This window comes from Euprymna scolopes, chromosome 23 (genome assembly GCF_053919585.1).
Source record: "Euprymna scolopes isolate OS-2025 chromosome 23, ASM5391958v1, whole genome shotgun sequence".
In the NCBI taxonomy this organism is placed as follows: domain Eukaryota; kingdom Metazoa; phylum Mollusca; class Cephalopoda; order Sepiida; family Sepiolidae; genus Euprymna; species Euprymna scolopes.
The window spans coordinates 74,473,452-74,495,810 of NC_136504.1; the positions used below are offsets into that span (position 1 = coordinate 74,473,452).

The following is a 22,359-nucleotide window of genomic DNA, read 5'->3' on the forward strand; positions in this document are numbered from 1 at the left end:
ATTTTTCATTGATATAGGTAGTTCAAGAGGGGTCTTGTAATTGTTAAAGGACAGCAGCTTAGTTTTACTAGCATTAAATGTTACCATCCATTTGTGTCCCCATTCAACTATGGTCTGGAGGTCATTTTCTAATGATTCTGCCATTGTCTTAGATTTATGTACATCTGTTCTTCCCTAATGCATGTTATAGAGCATTGTATCATCAGCAAATATTGGACACAATATTATCAAGGAGGTCGTTTTTGAATATCAGGAATAATAATCCAAGGATCGACCCCTGAGGCACTCTCACATTAATGTTATGCTGCTTGGATGTCTGTCCATCAATAACAACCTGTATGCTTCTATTGTTTAAGATGGATCTAACTATATTTAATATACATCCAGTTATAACCTACGATTTAATTTTCATTAGCAGCCCTTTGTGCCAGACTTTGTCAAAGGCCTTGGATGTATCAAGGGCTACAGCTGTGGCTCAACCCGCTTTATCCAGTACGTGGTAAATGCATTCACAGATAAATGTTAAAATATATGCAGTAGAACGACATTGCCTGAATCCATATTGTTTGTCAGAAGATTTGCTTTTGTGAGGTGGTGAATTAGTGCTTGATCATTAAGGTCTCAAAGATTTTAGTGAAGAGGGGGAAGCGATTAATGGGGCGATAATTGAGAGGGTCTGTTATTTCATCAGAATTCCTTATATTGGTACCACAGAGGCCATCTTCCAGCTATTAGGGAAGCAAGATTCAGCAAGCCATTTATTGTAGAGCTTGGAAAGTATGGGGGCTAGCTCAGTTAAACATTTCTTAATTAGTATAGCAGAGATGAGATCAGGCCTACACTCCTTTGAGGTGTCTAAATTTTTTATGATATCGCTGACATGAGAAGGGGTGATTTTCACATCATCTAATGTGGCTTTAGTCCCCATAGGGAAATTTGGGAGGGAGTTGTTGGCTCTAAGGTGGAGTTAGAGGCAATTGCCAGAACAGCAGTTCCGCCTTCTCCGTTATCGTGCATGCAACCTTTTGGTTGTTGCTCAGTGGAGGAATTACTGATTGCTCTTTATTCACTACACAATTATAGATTTTTCAGAAATCACGAGTTCCTATCTTTGGCGATTCTATGCGTTCCCTGATTATTTCAGCATGCTTTCTTTTGACTGTCATTATTTCTCTCTTATAATGATTTCTAGCATCTATGAATTTTGCCTATTTGTATTTGACTTATGACGTACAAACTGGTGGAATACATGCTGTCTTTGTGCAATAGCAGCTGCACAATCACATGGGGGTGAGTGGGGCTTGCTATAATACTTCCGTGTGGGAACACCATTCAGTTGTCTCATTGGCACACTGTTCAGCAGGAAGAGAGAAGATATCGGTCCATAGGGTATCTCAGATTTGTTCTCTAATGGTTTCCTAGTAAGCACTGTTGTAGTACCTTATGGTTTTTAGCAATGATTCCTCACTTTGAGGTTGGGATTTAAATGTGATGTCAACTGATATCACTAGGTAGTCTGCGTTTCCAAGTGGACTGTGGGCATTAGTCACACAATCCTCAGGTACTGTGCTGAGGTTCACGATCTGGTAAGCCAGTTGAAAACATTACTGCCTATGTGAGAGAATGGGTTATAGAGAAGCTATAGTGGAGCGTTCAGCTGCATCTGTGTAACCTGAGAAACCAAGCCAATTTTTATGGTGGACATTAAAGTCACCAAACACATGTATTTGGGCATTACTATCCAAGGAGAGTGCTGCATCTATACTATCAAAGACATGATCGATTAGGGTACAATCCTACCTTGAGGAAAAACAGCAGAGAAAATATAAGTAACTAACGCAGTGATGAAATGTTAGTCGAAAGCACATAAACGCCTGGTCATCCGATTCAAGATTATTCTCTCTAATTTAAGGGAAGGTGCTACGAATATAGACTCTAAGTGCGTGCATACATCTATCCGAGTCCTTACGGCAATGAGGGAGGCATCCTGTCATGTTAAAGTAGTTAGAGGGGATTGAAGAGTGTAAGTTTGTTTCACTTAATGCTAAGATATCCGGGGAGTTTACTAAAAGGTTAATAGGTAAAGAAGAAATGTGAAAGCCGACGATAGGAAAAGCCTATCTACTCCTTAAGCAAGTTAAGTTTGCAAGCCAGGAATTTGTTTGAGTCACCAGCTCCAGGAAGGTCGTCAACCATGACTGAGGAGGCCTCCCTCTCTGTTTTGTTATCAGAGTTTTCTTTCTCTTAGATGGATGATCTGACAAGATCTACGGGTCCATCACACCAAGAGGGTTAACCATGCGCCTGGTTTCTACACCAGCCCCAAATATCTTGTTTTTCTCTATTCTTCATAAATAAGAGCAGGATTGGAGATAGATTCCCCTCTAACATTTACAAGAAATTTTATCTTTCAAATACTGTGAGAGAACCAATCTGCTCTAGCAACTAACTTGTTTTAAAATAAATGAATAGGATATTAATAATTATTTCAATATGTAATAGAATATAAAGCAAAGAAAACAAAAGAAATGGTGGGACTAGATCTACATAAAGAGGTTTCACACAACACAGATATACAGATGCACTTAACTTGGTGTTCTTCGAATGACCCATGTTGGTCTAGCTAAAAGACCAGTGTCTCCACATGGAATGAATTTGGATGCAAAGATTAGCGTTTATTTGAGAGCAGTAAGAGGATGAGACGGAGGATCTGCCTTAAGAGCCAAATGTGTGCTTTGATTTTAATACATCCCGTCCCAACTCTCTTACTGATCTACATCAATGATCTTCCAAATCACATCCTAAGATCATTCTTTTATTTAATTGAAACGATATAATTTCAAATTTCTATATTAATAATTTAAAACATACAAACTCATTTACCAAAGGTGATGAATACTAGAAAACAGATGCATATTTCCAATTTTTCTATTGTGTCTATACATATATTGCTAACTATTACTGATATATTACAAACAAATGACATGCGAGAAAAATCTGGGAAAATAGAAATAGAAATAAAATAATACAATAAAATAAATAAATTTTTTAGTAATATTTATTTTAAAGGCAGATTAAGGAATGGTTAAAATTTTACATAGATTTAAAGCTTTTTTTTTAATGCAAGTCCATCTTACAAAATTTCATTATCAAATTTTATTGTATAACATGGGGAGTAGACTCACCAGTTAAAATGAATTCAGATAAGAATGGGAGTTTGGAAATGTGGTTTAAAATACACTATAAATACATCTAAAAACATGAACTAAGTTCATAGAATAAGTTAAAATAACAAAGGGATAAAAAAAAAAATTACTATTAAATTTTATCATGCTTTCAGTTCAAAAAGGACTACAATATTTCGGGATAGGGAAACCTCTTATAGCCATGGCATTTCGAAGCCAAACGCTTCTCTTCAGAAGAGGAGAGTAAAGACGCATATTATACAGAGAAGAAATTTTTTAAAAGATAGTATTACCTTTATGAAAAGAGGATCAAAGGAAAAACATGAGGCTGCACTGAGACTAAAGCCGATTCTAGGACTGCCAGCAATCACTGTAAAAAAAGTAATAAAGAATGCGAGAGAGTTGTATGCTCAGTCCGTTAAGTCCAAAGTAGCAAAGCAGCGGCTTGGTTACAACCAGTTTTAGCAAATAGCAAACAGAATCCTGAACAGAATCATGTGCTCTATCCCAACCATCATCAATGGACCTGAGGTAATCTCGTCAGCATCAGACAAAGCCAAACTCTTTGCCAAGAACTTTGCAACTAATTATACCCTATGCGACTAAGGCCGTCAACCCCTTGTATTTCCTCTTTTATCAGAAAACATACTATGTGACATACAAAGATCTGTGTGTGATGTTGCCATGCTAATCAAAAACCTTGATTCCAATAAAGTAACTGACCCTGATGGCATTTCAATTATAATGCTGAAAAAGCTTCAACCAGAACTAGTTCCCATACTTACAAAGCTGTTTAAGTGTTGTCTTAAAGAGAATTGTTTCCCAACACCCTGGAAAACCTCACCAGTATGCCCTGTATTTAAGAATTCAAGTGATCGATCATCTTCCTCTCAGTACAGATCAATAAATCTCCTGTGTGAGTAAGCTGCTGGAATCCGTGTTAAATGGAGAAGTAGTCAACCACCTCAGCAAAATTAACCTTCTTAGTGACATGCAATATGGTTTCCATTCTGCTAGATCTACAGCAGATGTGGTAATAGTTATATCTCATAGGATTAGCGAATCTCTCAACGGAGGCTACCTTTCTAGGGCAATTTCTCTTGACATATCAAAGACCTTTGATAGGGTATAAAGGCCTACTTCACAAGATCTCCAGCTACAGTATAGCTGGAAATGTTTTCTCAATTATTAAACCATTTCTCTCTGATAGGTTCATAAGAGTAGTGGTTAATGGGCAGAAATCAGAAGCTCACAGTATTAATACCAGAGTCCCTCATGGGCTCATCTCGGGCCCAACTCTCTTACTACATCAATGATCTTCCAAATTACATCCTAAGATCATTCGAAGACATTTATTCTGATGACATTACCATCTATGTCAACACATCAAAGGCCGTAAATGACCAAGTTCTCTCTGATTTTCTCTCCTCTGTTCTGGAGCATGTGATGCAATGGAGAAAGAAGTGGCTGGTTAATTTTAATGCATCTAAAACCAAGCTTCTATCTTTACATCATCAACGCTCTGATCTCCCATCTGGCATCAGTTGAAATGAATCACTCTCGTCTTGGGGAGGCTCTATGTTTTACAAGCTTCTGGGCTGGACAAATGGTGGGATCCTTCTAGTGCTTCAGTAGATATCTCACTGCTGTTGCAATTCTCTACCTAAGTAAGAGTCAGGTACATCCACAGATTGAGTACTGTTGACACATCTGGGAAACTCTTATCATGCTTCGGCAAAGTTCAAACTAGACTTCGTAACCTGGTTTTCTTTTCCCTGCAACCTCTTTCCCACAGAAGAGACATTACAAGCATGTCTTTACTCTATCACTATTTTCATGGCAGGTGCCTGTCTGAGCTCCAATCTATGGCCCCCCCCTCTCCAGACTTTCATGAAAAACACTCATCTAGCTGAAACCACTATCAAGAATTTCCCCCACTCTTTTTCTGTGCCTAATCTTAAATGTAGATTCCATGAACAAAGCTTCTTTCTTATAACTGCACGCCTATGGAACTCTCTTCCATTTGCCTGCGTTCCAGCTGACTACAATTTGATCATATTCAAGTCCAACATAAACAAATTCTGATGAGCCACCCCCTTAAGTAATCCAATTTACCAAATTTCCACTACTAATGATTACTAGGACATTGTATCATTGACTTCTGTACATTTAATAACCATTATCCTCGAGTGACTTTTGGGCCTTGATAAGTGGTGACTCCTATGTAAAAAAAAAAAAAGGAAAAAGCTATAAAGGGCTATAGTGGCATGGGTTGCTTCTTATTGATTTATGCCCATTATTTTTTTGAGTGAGGGAGATAAGATCGTAATTCCGGATCGATCCCGGACTAATCCAATTGCCAAATTCCATTTGATTCAGTAACTGGATAACTTTCAGATTACAATCTGATTGTTATCCAATGTTATCCACAGTGATCCCACTCAAAGACAGAACTTTCATTGATCTTGTATAACGTCACAACGAAAACAAAAACAGCTGTTCAGACTGGATTTGCAGTGATCCGACAGACCAAAATATCTTGATGAAGTGGAAGCATTACAGTACAGTACAAAATATGAGATATCTCCAAAAATAAAAGCAAAACCATACAAAAACTGCTAAATTGTACAAACCACTGATTAAGAAACAATTAAGTTATTGCTTATTCACCAAACCTGTTTTCTTGCTCTTATTTACTTATACTGCTTCCCTCTTTTTGGAAATCATAATTTATCATTCTATGACTAAGTATAATGTTTAAATATAAGCCTATACTGGCCACATGTATATTGTTACTGATGTATGTTAATAAAACAATTGGCACAAATGTTATTTCCAAATGTTTGCTTTAAAGGGATAATGCTTTGCCTCCAAGACGCCTTCTTGTCTGTTTTGCATGATAAACATTAAAGTCCTTATACACTTAAATCTTCCCCCAAATCCTTGTATATCTATATTGTATATTATTGCTGTATTCTTGTAAGTTATATCATCTCTCCTGTTTCAACTGGACAAGAAACTAATTGCTCTTCTCCCTAAGCTGATATCTGATATAAAATCAAATACTTTGCACATACATTTGGAGGAGGAGTTATGTTCCGGTCCTAAACTTTAGTACGCTGACCTTTTCAAAATCGACAAATACTCAACATCTATAGATTTCTATTGCTAAGGCATGCATTAGCTTAACCTATATTTATACTCTATAGAATATGTATAAAATAGATAACTAAGAGCCACAGTTTGTGCCCAGATTATAAGTGATCTATATTAACTAGCAACTATATCTTTCTTTCACTTAGATGGGATAAAGTACTGGTGATTATCTTTACATGAAAACTAATACTTAAAGCACATTCCGAAATGCACCCTAACCCTTATACTATTATTTTCCAATTAGTCACTAATCCATAAACCATATTTGATCTTTTTTTAACCCTAGTAGATATTCACCTTTAATATACACCCCACACTCATACATACCTCCTTTAAAAACGTAACCAATCTTAATCCTATTCTGAGGAGTATAACTTCAAAGCAGGTACTAATTCTTTGATACTAACTCTATCAATCCTAACTATCCATGCGGGAGCATAGAAATACCTGGCTTTGGAACCAGGTGCAGGGAAAACTCTCACAGTGCTAATGGACCATAAGATCTGGTTAGGTCATCCATCTAGGATAAGGAAAACTCCGATTTGTAAACGTGTGCCACTGACCTTATACGTCTTCGCACCAAACAGGGAAGGGAGGCCTTCTCATTCTTGGCGACAACCTCCCTAGAGCTGGTGACTTGATCAATCGGCCTATCTATACTCCATACTCCTTCTTTACCTATTAGCCAGGAGCAGAGGTGTGGCCACAAGGACTCATTAGAGCCACCAAGTGATTAGCCTTGTTTCCTGACTAGGGCAATGAATGCCGTCCCCCACATTTGCCTTATTCCCTTCCCCTATACCTGGGCATCTTGGGGGTGCTTATTTACCATATATGCTAACATGATTGGACTGGGCCACTCCTGTCGGACAGGTTTGAGGGTACCGGTTTGACAGTTGCTGGTTGCTGTTTCCGACTAACAGTACAGGAGCCCTAACTCTTTGATAGCACTTAGAGCAGCTGTTCTATCATCAGTTGTGTAATATCGGGATATTTGTAGTGCCATGTTGTGCACCCTGCACTCATCTCTGATGGATATTCCTGAGGCCACATTCCTGTGGATGAAGAGCTGGCTGATGGTCTACTCGTGTTGCATGATGGTGGCTATGCATATCCGTTTTGCCTAGCACCTCAATCTAGATCTGAAACTATAAAATAGAATGAAATGACAGCTCAATCCCAAAAAAACGTTCAAACCAAACACACTCACGTCTCCTCCCTTGGGGCTTGCATTTACACATATCCGAGGACTTAGAACTAATTTAGATGATGTAGAATTATTTCTCCTAGAAAACTCCCCAGATATCTTAGCACTAAGTAAAACTAACTTGCACCCCTCCATCCCTTCTAACATTTTTAACATGTCTGGTCATCTTCCACTTTGTCCTAAGGATTTAACAGGAATGAACTAGGAGTCTATATTTGTAACACCCTCCTCATGTCTAGTGAATCTAAACTAGAATCAGGTGACCAGGCCTTCATGTGCTTTAAACTAAATTTACAACATAGCGTTAGCTACCTGTATTTTCTTTATTGCTCTCCATCAACCCAGGACTGTACTATAATCAATCATGTTCCTGACAGCATAGATGTAGCACTTTCCCTTGACACTAGCGCCCAAATACATGTATTTAGTGACTCTAACGCCCACCACAGAAATTTATTTTGCTTCTCTAACTACACTGACACAGCTAGTAGCATCATCCATAACTTTGCTATATCCCATTCTTTGACACAGTAACATTCCCGACCCATCTCCCAGATCGCCATGATCAGCAAGCCTCATTTCTGGATCTTTTTCTGACAAAAGATCCTGAGGATTGTGTAACAAATGCTGATTGCCCACTTAGGAATGCTGATCATGCTGTGATAATGATAGAATCACTCTAAACTTTTGACCCCAAGTTGAAGAGCCATTGCTCAAAATGAAAACATACTAAAATAAGGCTGACTGGGATGCCATTAGTGATCGCATCAGAGACGCCCCATGAGGAAATATCTTTTCTCTTCCTGCAGAATAGTTTGCAAATGAGACTACTGAATGGTTCAGAGCAGCAATTGAAGCACATGTTCCTACACGACATTTCTATAGCAAACCCCACCCTACCCTATGGTTTACTTTTACTTACACAGCTGCCATTGCTCAGAGGTAACATGCATACCGTAGCATAAGTCCTGTACAAACAGACAAAGTATATAGAAGCTAGAAGTGGTACTAATTTTCAAGAATTCTGACGAAAGAACTGACCCATCAAATTATCGTCCCATTAGCCTCTTCCCACTTTTCGCCAAAATATTTGAGACCATAATTAACCAAGCTCTAGTCCATCACCTTACAGATGCTAAACTTCTGACTGACCAACAATATGGATTTAGGCAAGTGCGTTTCACAGCAGACATCCTAACTGTAATCTCTAAACGTATATACAATTCACTGGACAAAGCGGGGGAGGGTAGAGCGGTAGCTCTAGATAAATCTAAGGCTTTTGACAGGGTGTGGCATGAAGGTCTTCTTAGGAAAATCAGATCATACGGTATCACTGGAAGAGTACTTAACATAATTAAATCCTTCTTAGATAAGAGAAAAATCCAGGTTGTCCTCAACGGTCGTACATCTAAACAATATGATATAAATGCGGGAGTGCCTCAAGCGTCTATCCTTGGACCTCTATTATTCCTAATATTAATAAATGGCCTCCCTGACAAAATTGTCTCTGAGATGGGTATATTTGCTGATGACACCATGCTCTATAACATAAATCCCACCCCTTCACAGTAGAAATCTCTAAATGTAAGATAGCCTTCTACTCCAGTAGTTTCTTCGCCAGAACCGCTAGACTTTGGAATTCTCTTCCCCAACTGTACTGACATGCAGAAGTTCAAATGTAATGTGAACCGACATCTTGCTACCCAACTCCCTACATAGTACCCCTGTAGCTTATGCCCCTGATAGTTGCCCCCTACATCAAAGTGGCAACGTGCTTTGTTTAGGGTGAAAATGTCAATAAAAAAAAAGAAGAAAAAAAAAGTATTTCTAAGAAAGAAGTAGCAACAGCTTTGAGTGAATATACTGAAACCACCAGGAAACACATTGAAGCACAGAAATTAGGAACTTATGATTTCTGGAAAATCTACAATAGTGTAGTATATAATGGGCAATCGACAATACCCCCACTAACCAATAATCATAAAGTTGTTTGCACAGCAACTAAAAAAGCTAACATGTTTGCCCGTTATTTTCCCTCAAACCTTGGACCCAGCAAACCGTTTCCTCCCTGATTTTCTCTGTGGACTGAAACCACACTAGATGATCTGAAAATCACCCCTTCTCAAGTACATGATATCATAAAAAACCTAGACATCTCAAAAGCATGTGGACCTGATCTCATCCCGCCTGTGCTATTAAAAAAATGCTCTGCTGAGGTTGCTCCTAAACTCTTTAACAAATGTCTTAACGAATCTTGCTTTCCTGACAGCTGGAATACTGCTTCTGTGGTACCAGTTTAAAAAATCTCCAATGAACGAACTGACCCATTAAATTATTGCCCAGTTAACCTCCTCCCGCTTTTCGCCAAAATATTTGAGTCTTTAATTAATCAAGCTGTATTTAATTAATTATTTAATTATTAATTAATTAATTAATTACAGCTGCTAAACTTCTGTTTGACCACCAATATGGATTTAGGTAAGCCCGTTCTACTGCAGATATTCTAACTGTAATCTCTGAACATATATACCAAGCACTGAATAAGGCAAGAGAGAGGAGGGCAGTTGTCCTATATGTATCTAAGGCTTTTGACAGGGTATGGCACAATGGTCTTCTAATGAAAATAAAATCTATGATATTACTGTACGAATGCTTAACATAATTAAATCCTTTTTAAATGAGAGACTAATCCAGGTTGTCCTCGATAGGCGTAGGTCCAAACAATATGATATAAATGCAGGTGTACCTCAGGGCTCGATCCTTACCTGATAAAATTGTCTCTGACATGGATATATTTGCCGATGACACTACGCTCTATAGCAGGCACGTAGATGGTAACGTTCAAAGCTGCTAAGACAAAGCTTGTTTCCTTTCATAATTACATGAAACCTTATCAACCACGAATAGCTATATACCTGAGAGTACTTTGTTCAAACTCCCCGGCTTAACATTCACAAGGAACATGAGTTAGAATAAATATATTGAGATCATTGCCAAGGCTGCTGCGATGAAGGTGGGCTCTCTCTACCATGTTAGAAAGTTAATTACGCCTGAAAGTATCCTGTACCTCTACAAAGCCACCATTTGCTCATGTATGGAGGACTGCTGTCACATTTGGGTTGGTGCATCTGTAACTAGTCTCTTGCTCCTGGACGGTGTTCAAAAGAGAGTCACCAACCTGATAGGTCCTGAACTGTTATCCAAAATTCAGCCTCTGTCCCATTGACGAAACAATTATTTTAATGGTGGATGCTCTGACGAACTACAAGCTCTTGTACCCCCTCAATGAAAATACCTTCGACAAACCCGACAGCAGCAAAGTGCCACCCCTACACAGTAGAGATCCCAAGATGTAAGAAAGCCTTCTACTCTAATAGCTTCTTTCCCAGAACTGCTAGACTTTGGAATTCTCTTCTGGGTTCCTGCTTCCCCAACTGTACTGACATGCAGAAGTTCAAGTGTAATGTAAACAGACATCTTGCTGTTAAACTCCCTACATAGTACCCCTGAAACTTAAATCCCTGATAGCAGCCCCCTACAACAAAGTGGCAATGTGCCTTGTTTGGTTAGAAAATGTAATTAAAAAAAATGGTAAAACCAAACAGGAAAACATGTAAAAAAATAAATTCATTCGACTTAAGGAGTCGGTGTCGGATAAAAAATTCCGACTCCTTTTTGAAATCCGACTCCGACTTCAGCTAAAACCTCCGACTCCTTCCGACTCCAACTCCGCAACCCTGTATATATACATATATATATATATATATGTGTGTGTGTGTGTGTATACATTCTCTCTACTCTTCTCTATTGTTGTGAAATTTGGACAACATACAGGGAGCATTTGAGACGTCTCGAGCGGTTTGACCAGATGTGCCTACGGCGAATCTTAGGTGTGGGTTGGAAGATGTATTTCAGTGATGTGGAGGTGCTTGAACGGACCCAATGCCTTAGCATTGAGGCTCACGTCATTAAGCATAGACTGAGATGGAGTGGACATGTGGTGAGGATGTTAGACAGTCGACTTTCCAAACAGCTTCTTTGTGGCGAGCTCGCTGAGGGAAAACGTCTGCCTCAAAAGTCTAAATTAAGATTCAAGGACTGTTTAAGATCCACCTTAAAAAATGTGAGATTGATGAAAGAACCTGGGAGAGTCTTGCTTTGGATCGCGGAGGGTGGAGAAGGACCTTGTGGGGAGGTGTGGGCAAATTTTAGGTGGATCGAACCCAGTATGAGTGGCTGAAGCGCAATATCCGGAAGGAGGGTGAAAGGTTCCATGGATGGGAGGGGGCGCCAAATTGGTCTGGAGTGTGAAATGTGCGTAAGAATATGTCTGAGCAGAGCTGGGCTGATGAGACACCAGTTTACTCATCGGTGCAGTGGGCCACAAAGCAGTCTTGAGTTACCAGAGTTAACTGTGTCAACTGTGGGTGGAAGTACAAAATGGCAGGGGGTTTGAAACGACATTTGATTCTGCAGAAAAAAGAACATCAAGAACGTGCTGCTAGTCGTGCACATGTCTGTACAATGTGTGCCAAGGAATGCCTGAGTTTGACAGAGCTTAAAAGCCACATTCGTGCGGCCCATCACTGAATGTTTTTGTGTTTCTATATGCCTTCTTTTTTTTTATGCTATATCGAGTAATGGCAATGTTCAAAAGCGAATGTGCTGCCATCATATATATATATATATATATATATATATATATATATATATATATATATATATAAATTCATCTTTTTTAAAAGATGGAATCTCCTGATCGTTGAAGATAAGATGCAAACAAGAAAGCAAGCAAGGTTCACAGAGTTTTATAATTATATAGATTAAGTATTTAGTAAATCTGTAATGAAAAATGAAAAATTACCTCCTTTCGACATAGGTGTGTACTTATGAGCTAAAAACGTAATAATAAAAAAATTTTTCCTGAATTTTTGAAAAACATTTATTTGTCTAAAAATGTTCCATTTCTTGCAGATGTGTTGCTGATTTTGCTCAATTTGATGGAGTCATGTTACTGCAACTGAATGAAATGAGAAAAGAGGTATTTGTAATTCTTATTTATAGAGTTTTTTCAATAATGAGTCATCACTTTCTTGTTTTATAGCCATTTTTTCCTCGCTGATCTAGATTTTTCCTTTTCGTCTGACAATTTCACTTTCAATGTTTTTAATCTTACTATCTCTTTGCATGTATGCTTTCCCAAACTACACTTGTCTTCTCCTTTTCATAGTTGCCATACTCTACCTTTTAGCAGGCGAGTTCACTTGCATGCAAATTATGAATAAGCATATAATAATGGCTTTGTCATGTGTCTTACAAATAGCTGTTAGACACTGTAAGTGCTTGTAAGTATGAGCATTTATTTATTATCACGCTTTATCAAAGCCAAAAGCTACTTGAGGATATGCGTTAATGAGATAGATTAATTGTAAGTTGAATGATAAAGAATATTATGAGAGGATTAAAAATGACGGATGGAATGGAAAAATTGATTAATTATGAACAAGTCTTTGTTGACAGATTTGAAAACAACAACCTCTGCAGCATATGTGTGATAATGTTTTCTACAAATTAGAAGATTTTGGAAAGGAACTTTGTACATGGAAATTATATTTAATTTTAGGTTCACAGAAGAAAAAAAGGAAAGTTCTTTGCAATTTATACTATCTTATAAGGACAAACGAGAGATTGAAAATTTGTTGAACACCTTCCATGGAAATAATGATAGAAGACTAGCGATTGCTCTTTTGTGAGAAAAAGGCTGTAGAGAAAAGAAAAGATTATTCCTCACCTTTGAAGGTGATTTGGTATTCTGTCAAGAAAAGAAAAAATGTCCAAATGTGGCAGCAGTACCTTTCAACATATCTTACTTTTATATCAAGTTTTTTTTTGAGTGGTAGAATGACCTAATCATGTTCTGAAGCAACCTTAGCAGCAGAATGGATTTAAATCTTTCACTTTAGATATGGAGTGAAAATAGTGAGTTGTGTTTCTCCTTTACATGAAACTAGCCTGGGTGCCTGGCGTTGCCCGGGTGAGAAAAAAAAAGTAGTAGTTGACAGGCAGGCTCAAACCCGTGATGCGAAGGCGGAAAAGAAAGTGAAAGACAATCTGATGTCTTACCCCGACTCCACGATGCGACCGGAAGTGTAAAGCGTTCAAATTTAACGTAGTCAATCAAAAAGATGACTTGCAGAAATGGCATCATTTTTAAACCTCCCACGAAAGTCATTTTTAATGTGAGGGAAAACCAGCTCACCAAAAAAGAGGGCACTCTGACAGTATCTAAATAAATAGTAATTGTCTCAGTATGAAGGGTTTCCCCTACATTGACCAAGGATCAATTACAGAACAGATATTACCCGAGCAAAGACCAAGTGTTGATGTTTTATTTCTTTGCTTCTCCACGAAAGCAAATTAGACACAAGGTTGTTTTTTAATGTTAAGGGAAAAACCAGCTTCCCCAAAAAGGGGGGACTCTGGCAGACCTAATTGACTTCAAAAAGTAATTGTCTAATATAAAGGGTTCCCCCTACATTAACCAAACCTAATTACTTAAGTGCGAAGTGAAGCATCAAAACAGGTACAAATACTCGAAACGAGGGAATTTTTTATAACTCTATCAAAAAAAAGATAGAGATGATGTCCATTTGTGAATCTGAGATATTACAATCTAGGAAATATTAGAAAACTTCTCCCAGAATCAAACCAATGCAAGAACCCTTGATGCAAAAAGCCTTTCGTGCACATACACAAACGCAAGCGCCAATTTTGCCTTTTATATATTAGATTAGCGGGGCTACCCAGCATTGCCAAGGATCATATAAACAATGAAAAAATTGAAGTTCATTTCGAACATATTTGTTATTCTTAGGAAAGATGAATTTTTAATGCCAATGTATCATTTGCTATTTCAAGCAAAAGAATATTTTACCTACCCTAGGACAGGTATTACACGTATGAAATAATTGTACATTACCTAGGATAGGTAACTTACAAGATGTATATGAATAATTTTACCTTTGCAAGGACAGGAAATATACAGCACAGATTTAAAATAATTTTACCTACCCTTTGACGAGTAATTTAAATACATATATGAAACAATTTCACATACTCTCGGCAGTTATTGTACAACATATGTTAAATAATTTCTCTTCCCACCAAGGTTACCATAATTTTAAGAAAACTGAAACAATTCTTAGAAGATGATTTAGAGGATTTTCAAATTAATACATAAATACATTGTCTTGGTTAATGATTAGGCAACCATTGCTTTACCATATGTTTCAACATTACTGGGTTTCATTCCATTCCTCACTATCGGCACTATAATTATAAGAAATATTATGACATTTTTGGAAGACAACCCTTGCTTCATTATCAAATTTCACATTATTGTGTTTCATATTCATTCCCAACTACGAACACCAATTTTTTTTTTGAAAAAAAAAACATCATTTTCAGAAGAAACAAACAAATACACAAATATGTTGAGAAATTTAAATTAGGCAACCCTTGATTCACTACAAAATTCCACATTACTGTGTTCTTTCCCGCCTGACTACTGACACCATATTTTTAAGTAATAACATCTCTTAAACATAACTCGGCAGGTTTTCCAAATAATTACAGAAATCCATTAACTCACATTTCATCATTTTTCATCGATCCATTAACTCGCATTTCATCATTTTTTATAATTCTTTGATATGTTACTAATTTTGACAATCATTTTTTACAATTTTAACTCCCATTATCGCCCTTTCCCATTAGTAAAATAATAACTTTGATATATTGCCAGGGCTGATTATTTTATTACAAACACACCAATCAATTAACTCACATTTAATCATTTTTCATAATTCTTGAATATGTTACTAATTTCGACAATCATTTTTCATCACGTCAACCCATATTTTTGCCCCTCTCCTTACTAAAATAATGACTTTGATATATTGTCTTAGTTGATTATTTCATTACAAACACACAAATAAATTTACACACTTTCCCCATTTTTTATAATTCTTGAATATATTACTAATTTCGACAATCATTTTTCATAATTTTAACCCACACTATCCCCTCTCTTAACTAAAATAATAATTTTTATATATTTTCTTTGCTGATTATTTCATTATAAACACACCAATCAATTACCACACGTTTCATAATTTTTCATAATTCTTGGATATGTTACTAATTTCAACAATCATTTAAATAAAAATTTGACCCACATTATCGCCTCATCTAACTAAATAATAACTTTGATATATTGTCTGAGCTTATTATTTCATTACAAACACACTAATCTGATAACTTAGATTTCATCATTTTTCATAATTCTTGGATATGTTACTAATTTCAACAATCATTTTTCATAATTTTTACCAACATTATCGCCCTATCTTTCAAAATTAGTAACTTTGATATATTGTCTGGGCTGATTATTTCATTACAAACACCCCAATCTGATAACTCACATTTCATCATTTTTTCATAATTTTTGGATATGTTACTAATGTCGACAGTAATTTTTCATAATTTAAACCCACAATTTCACCCCATTTTACTAAAATAACATTGATATAATGTCTGGGCTGATTATTTCATTACAAACACACCAATCATTTCACTCAAATTTCATCATGTTTCATAATTCTTGGATATGTTACTAATTTCAACGCTCGGTAATCATCTAGTATATGTTTTAGCCTGTTGTATCCAATCCCGGGCGTCGCAGGGTATTCTTCTAGTATATATTCCCATCTATTTAATCCAATCCAGGGCAACGCCTGGTATTCTGCTAGTATATATTTTTACCAACACTGGGTGATGCTGGGTAATCTGCTTATATATATTGCAACCTATCTCATCCAATCCCGGGTGATATCAGGTATTCTGCTAGTATATATTTACATCTTTCTTATTGAATCCTGGGCGATGCCGAGTATTCTGCTAGTATATATTTTGACCTGTTTCATCCAATACAGGAGCTATGGCGGTATTCTGCGAGTATATATTTCCAGCAATGTCTTTCAATCCCGGGGGATTCTGCGTATTCTGCTAGTATATATTTTCCACCTATCTCATTCTATCTCGGGTAATGCTGGGTATTTTGCTAGTATACATTTTCAGCAGTGTCATTCAATCCCGGGGGATGTCATTTATTCTGCTAGTATATATTTCCCTCAACGTAATTCAAATCCCGGTTTCATTCAATCCCAGGGGAACACCAAGTGTTCTGCTAGTATATATTTTTAGCTATCTCATTTATTCCCAGGCGACACCGGGCATTCTGTTAGTATATATTTCCAGCAATGTCATCCAATAACAGGTGACACCTGGTATTCTGCTAGTATATATTTCCACCTATCTCGTCCAATCCTGGGTGACACCAGGTATTCTGCTAGTATATATTTAAACCTCTCCCATTCAATCCTGGGCGACACCGGGTTTTATGCTAGTACATATTTCCACCTATCTCATCCAATACCGGGCAATGCCGCATATTCTGCTAGTATATATTTTCCACCTCTCTCATTTAATCTGCTAGTATATTTTTCCTCCCTATTTCATTCAATTCTGAGCGATGCTCGGTATTCTGCTAATATATATTTCCAGCAATGTCATTTAATTCAGGGAAATGCCAGGTATTTTGCTAGTATATATTTCCAGCAATGTCACTCAATCCCGGGCAACGCCAGGTAATCTGCTAGTATATATTTCCAGCAATGCATTTAATACCAGGCAACGCCAGGTACTAACCTAGTGTATATTTCCAGCATGGTTATTCAATCCCGGGATACGCCAGGTATTCTGCTATGTATATATTTCCACCTATCTTGTCCAATCCTGAGTGGCACTGAGTATTCTGCTAGCATATATTTCTACCTACCACATCCAATCCGGGTTTTGCTAGGTATTCTGCTAGTATATATTTCCGCTTATCTCATTCAATACCCGAACTGACTTCATACCCACCATCCTACTGTTAAAAAATATACATGAAATAGAGTAATGTTTAAATCATAAACTGTTTCAGCCATTTCAGGGACTAACTTCTTTCTTCCACTTCACTGTTAAAAACATACATAAAATACAGTAATGTCTAAAACATAAAATGTTGCAGCCATTTCCAGGACTGACATCATATCCCCCACACCACTGGTAAAAATATACATGAAATAAAGTAATATTTAAATCCTAATCGGTTTCAGTCATTTTTGGGACTGACATCTTATCCCCGACCCCACTGTAAAAAATATACATTAAATAAGGTAATGTAATATGTTGCAGCCATTTCCAGGACTGACTTCATATCCCTCATCCCACTGTTAAAAATATACGAGAGGCGTGCAATAAGTAATGCCCCTGACCCACTTCAAGTTGTCTGATCTAGCTGAAATTTTGCATGTGCAATTATTTAAATCTCTACGGAGACTTTTGATGAAATAAAAGAAACTTATGGTGATAATACCCAATCATATGACCTTGTAAAACGCTCGCATCGTGAATTCAAATATGGCCGGAAGTCTGTGGAAACAGCTCCCAGACCTGGTCGCCCCCCCCCTTCTGCCATTGATGAGGCATCTGTCCGTCAAGTTGAGGCTGCCATTTTGGAAGATCGGCGCATTACTATTCACCAAATAGCCCAAGATGTCAAGATTAGTACAAGGTCTGTGGAAACTATCATTCATGACCATTTGCATATGCATAAGGTGTCTGCCAGATGGGTTCCCAGGTTGCTCACACCATTCCAGAAGCGAGAACGCGTTGAGTGCTCGAATTTGGAGATGTGCCAAGAAGATGAGTCAAAGTTTTTCAAAAGACTACACAGGATAAAACCTTGATCCATCACTATGATCCAGAGACCAAAGCCCAGTCAATGCAGTCGAAGCACTTGGACTCATCACCTCCAAAAGAAGGCAAGAGTGCAGCCCTCCGCTGGCAAGTTCATGCTCACAGTCTTCTGGGACCAGGACGGAGTAGTGATGACAGATTTCCTGGCAAAGAGTACCACAATTACAGGAGCCTATTATGCTTCACTTTTGAGGAAATTAAGGGAAGCTATCAAAATCAAGAGGCAGGGCAAGATCAGCAAAGGTACCCCGCCTCCTGCAGGACAACACTCCGGTCCACAACTCGCATGTCACCAGATCAGAAGCACAGGCATGTGGTTATGAAATCCTCCCCCATTCTCCCTACTCGCCTGACATTGCACCCTCTGACTTTCACCTCTTCCCAGCCATGAAGTGGTTTTTGAAAGGAAAGTGTTTCCCAGATGATGCAGCCTTGATTTATGAAGTCACATCGTGGTTGGAGGACCAACCTGGGGTGTTCTACGAAAACGGTCTCCAGAGCTGCATCAAACGATGGGAGAAATGCATAACTCTGGGTGATTCCTATGTAGAGAAAGACTAATAACAGTGCCAAGTTTCGTTGCTCTACTGCTATGGGAAGTGGGTTGGGGGCATTACTTATTGCATACTCCTTGTACATGAAATAAAATAATGTTTAAATCATAAAAGGTTTCAGCCATTTCTGGGACTTACTTCATATCCCCCACCCACTGTTTAAAATATACTTGTTTTTGAAATTAATACATGAAAACATTAACACTGTTAGGAATTAGGCAACCATTATTTCAACATGAATTAGTGAGTGTAGTATCAGTCTCAGCATTCCAGTGACCTTTATTCCCTCCCTCCTTAACTCAGGATTACTTGATGTATGTATATGATTTTTGGAATGTTAGAAATAAGCCTCCAGCATGCACTGACCCATTAACTGATTTTTGGAATCAGCGGTTCAGCCATGTGATTTTTGGACTATGACATCTTAAGTCAATGTAGTATATCATAAATATATTATATGCATCTTTCTTAACAGAAGATAATGATGTTATCATCGAAAGTAAATACGTAAGGCTATCATTCCCCCTACTCGAAAATAAGAAGGAGATTATACCTTGGATCTCATTAAAGACTCACCAAATCCATTAACTCACATGTAGTATAATATTAAAATCTGTAAGTATAAGGTTTTAGAGAAACAAACGTTGATTAACTCATCTTTCCCTCCATACTCGAATAAACAATAGCATATATAATGTTTGGGGTAACGACTCGGACGTTTTGAGTTTTATAATGAAATGCATTGTTTACATTTTAAAATATAGCAACTGGTAATTTCGATCTTCACGTCGATGTAAGTATTAAAAGTTGCCATGGTCGAGACCTGACATCACATCCGGCAACATGACTAAGCATTTTTTCAAATATATATAAATAACATTGGGAATCTATTAAATTATATATAAATAACGTTAACATTTCACTAAATCTTATGACTCCCCCATGCAGAAAACTGGCTAGGTGACCAACTTTAGACTTGACCGTTTGGGCCAATTTTTAGATATTATTCATCTTTAAAATGATATCAAATTTGTCCATGTTGGTTGGGTCTGTCGAAAGTTTTAGGCACACATACAAACATACACACACACATTAACAGACAGGTGAGATTTATATAATAGACTAGCAGGGCTACCCGGTGTTGTTCGGGACGTATAAACAATGAGAAAATTGAAGTTGATTTGGAACATATTTGTTATTTGTAGGATAGAGGAATTTGTAATGTCTATGTATCATTTGCTATTTCAAGCAAAAAAATATTTTACCTACCCTACGACGAGTATTACACATGTATGAAATAATTGTACCAAATTAATACATAAATTGTATTGGATAATGATTTAGTAACTCTTGCTTCACCATAAATTTCAACATTACTGGATTTCTTTCCTTCCTCACTATCGCCACTATAATTGTAAGAAAAATTGTCATTTTTGGAAGATGTCTCAGCAGGATTTAAAAATTAATGCATAAATACTTTGACACAGTTTAGTGATTAGACAACCCTTGCTTCATTATCAAATTCCATATTACTGTGTTTCATTTTTTCTACTACCGACAACAAAATATTTTGGAAAAACGTCATTTTCAGAAGATTACTCAGCAGGTTTTACAAAGAAATAAACAAATATATTGAGAAGCTTAGTGATTAGGCAACCCTTGCTTCACTACAAAATTCCAGATTATTGTTTTTTTTCCTTTCTACTACCGACACCATCATTTTAAGTGAAATGATATCATTTCTTGACCATAACTCAGGTTTTCCAAATAATTACATAAATGCATTGACATGGATGATGATTAGGCAACTTTTATTTTACCACAATTTTCAATATTAATATAGTTCTCCCCCACCATCACCATCACCAGCAATACCATAATAGTTAGAGAAACGATGTCATTTTCGGAATATGATTCCATATTATTCCATATTTTTGGAATATGACAAAAGTGAAGGTTTGTTAAGAACTCCAGAGCACGTTTAAAAGCAACATAATCATGCTTCTTTCTACTCATCACTACAACTGTGACGTTATTCCCTGAAGGTAACATTGGAAATTCAGAAAAATATTGGTCACTCCCTACAGAAACTGGCCTAGTTCACCTTCACAGAAAACCAGCAGTAAGCATACATGAAATAAAATAATTTTAAGATCGTAAACTGTTTCAGCCATTTCCGGGACTGACTAAGTCACAAAAATACTATAAAATACAGAAAATGAGAAAATTGAATTGGATTTTGAACATATTTGTTATTCTTAGGAGAGAGGAATTTTTGATGTCTATGTGTCATTTGCTATTTCGAGCAAAAGAATATTTTACCTATCCTAGGATGGCTGTTACGCATGTAACTTACCTAGAATAGGTAATTTACAGCATGTATATGAAATAATTTTACCTTTGCAAGGACAGGTAATGTACAATACATATTTAAAATAAGTCTACCTACCCTCGGACGGTAATATAATTACATATATGAAACACTTAAACATACTCTTGACAGGTATTGTACAACATATATGAAATAATTTCTCTTCCTACCAAGGCTACCATAATTTTATGAAAATTGAAACAATTTTTAGAAGAGGGATCATTAGGATTTCCAAATTAATGCATAAATACATTGTCTTGGTAATGATTAGGTAACCATTGCTACATCATAAATTTCAGCATTACTGGGTTTCTTTCCTTCCTCACTATTGGCACTATAATTGTAAGAAAAATTATGTCATTCTTGGAAGATGTCTCAGCAGGCTTTTCAAATTAAAACATAAATACATTGACACAATTAATGATTAGACAACCCTTGTTTGCATAATGCTATTGAGAATTCCCCGACCAAAAAATGAAAATAGCAGCGAGTACCTGTGCAAAAAAAAAAAAATTAACCACAATAGCCAGGAAAAGGTAAAAAAGTTCCGCGTTAGCCAACTCGGCTACTTGTGACATCATGTGCCTTTGAAATAAGGTCTTTTAAATTCAGTTGATCCGCACAAAATTATTGCCAAAGTATATTTTGATTGACTAACCACCAGGAGATGCTGTGCTTAAACACCCCTGTTCTATCTAGAATGAGAATTGTAAATTCTGAGCAACACCGGGAAGATAAAAAAAGAAGTGATTTCCCAGGCAACCTAGCTTTGATCATTTGTTAGATATTCTCGTCATTAAAAATCGATCTTGTGCCTAATTTTGCCCTCGTGTGGAGGCAAATAAATATTAACAATATTAAATGTAAATAAAAACATAACAGTGGGTGTGTTTTTTTGTTTTAGGGAAAAAAGTTTGAATCATCTGGGTTTTTTTGTTTTGTTTTGTTTTTTTGCTCAGGGCCATATAAAACTAAATATAAGTGAAATTACATGTAACATCTAACCCTGGTGTAGTTTTATTC

At 36.9% G+C, this 22,359-nt stretch overlaps 1 protein-coding gene across 5 annotated transcripts in view; it reads left to right on the top strand.

The window, feature by feature from the left end:
- Positions 1-22,359, top strand: part of LOC145246009 (uncharacterized) — a 747,004-nt gene that overhangs the window by 669,720 nt on the left and 54,925 nt on the right. For all 5 annotated transcript variants that reach the window (XM_080107815.1, XM_080107816.1, XM_080107817.1 and 2 more), the window contains one exon: positions 12,523-12,589. In XM_080107815.1, coding sequence (XP_079963941.1) covers positions 12,523-12,589 — 67 coding nt within the window. The remainder of the gene's footprint in view (positions 1-12,522; positions 12,590-22,359) is intronic.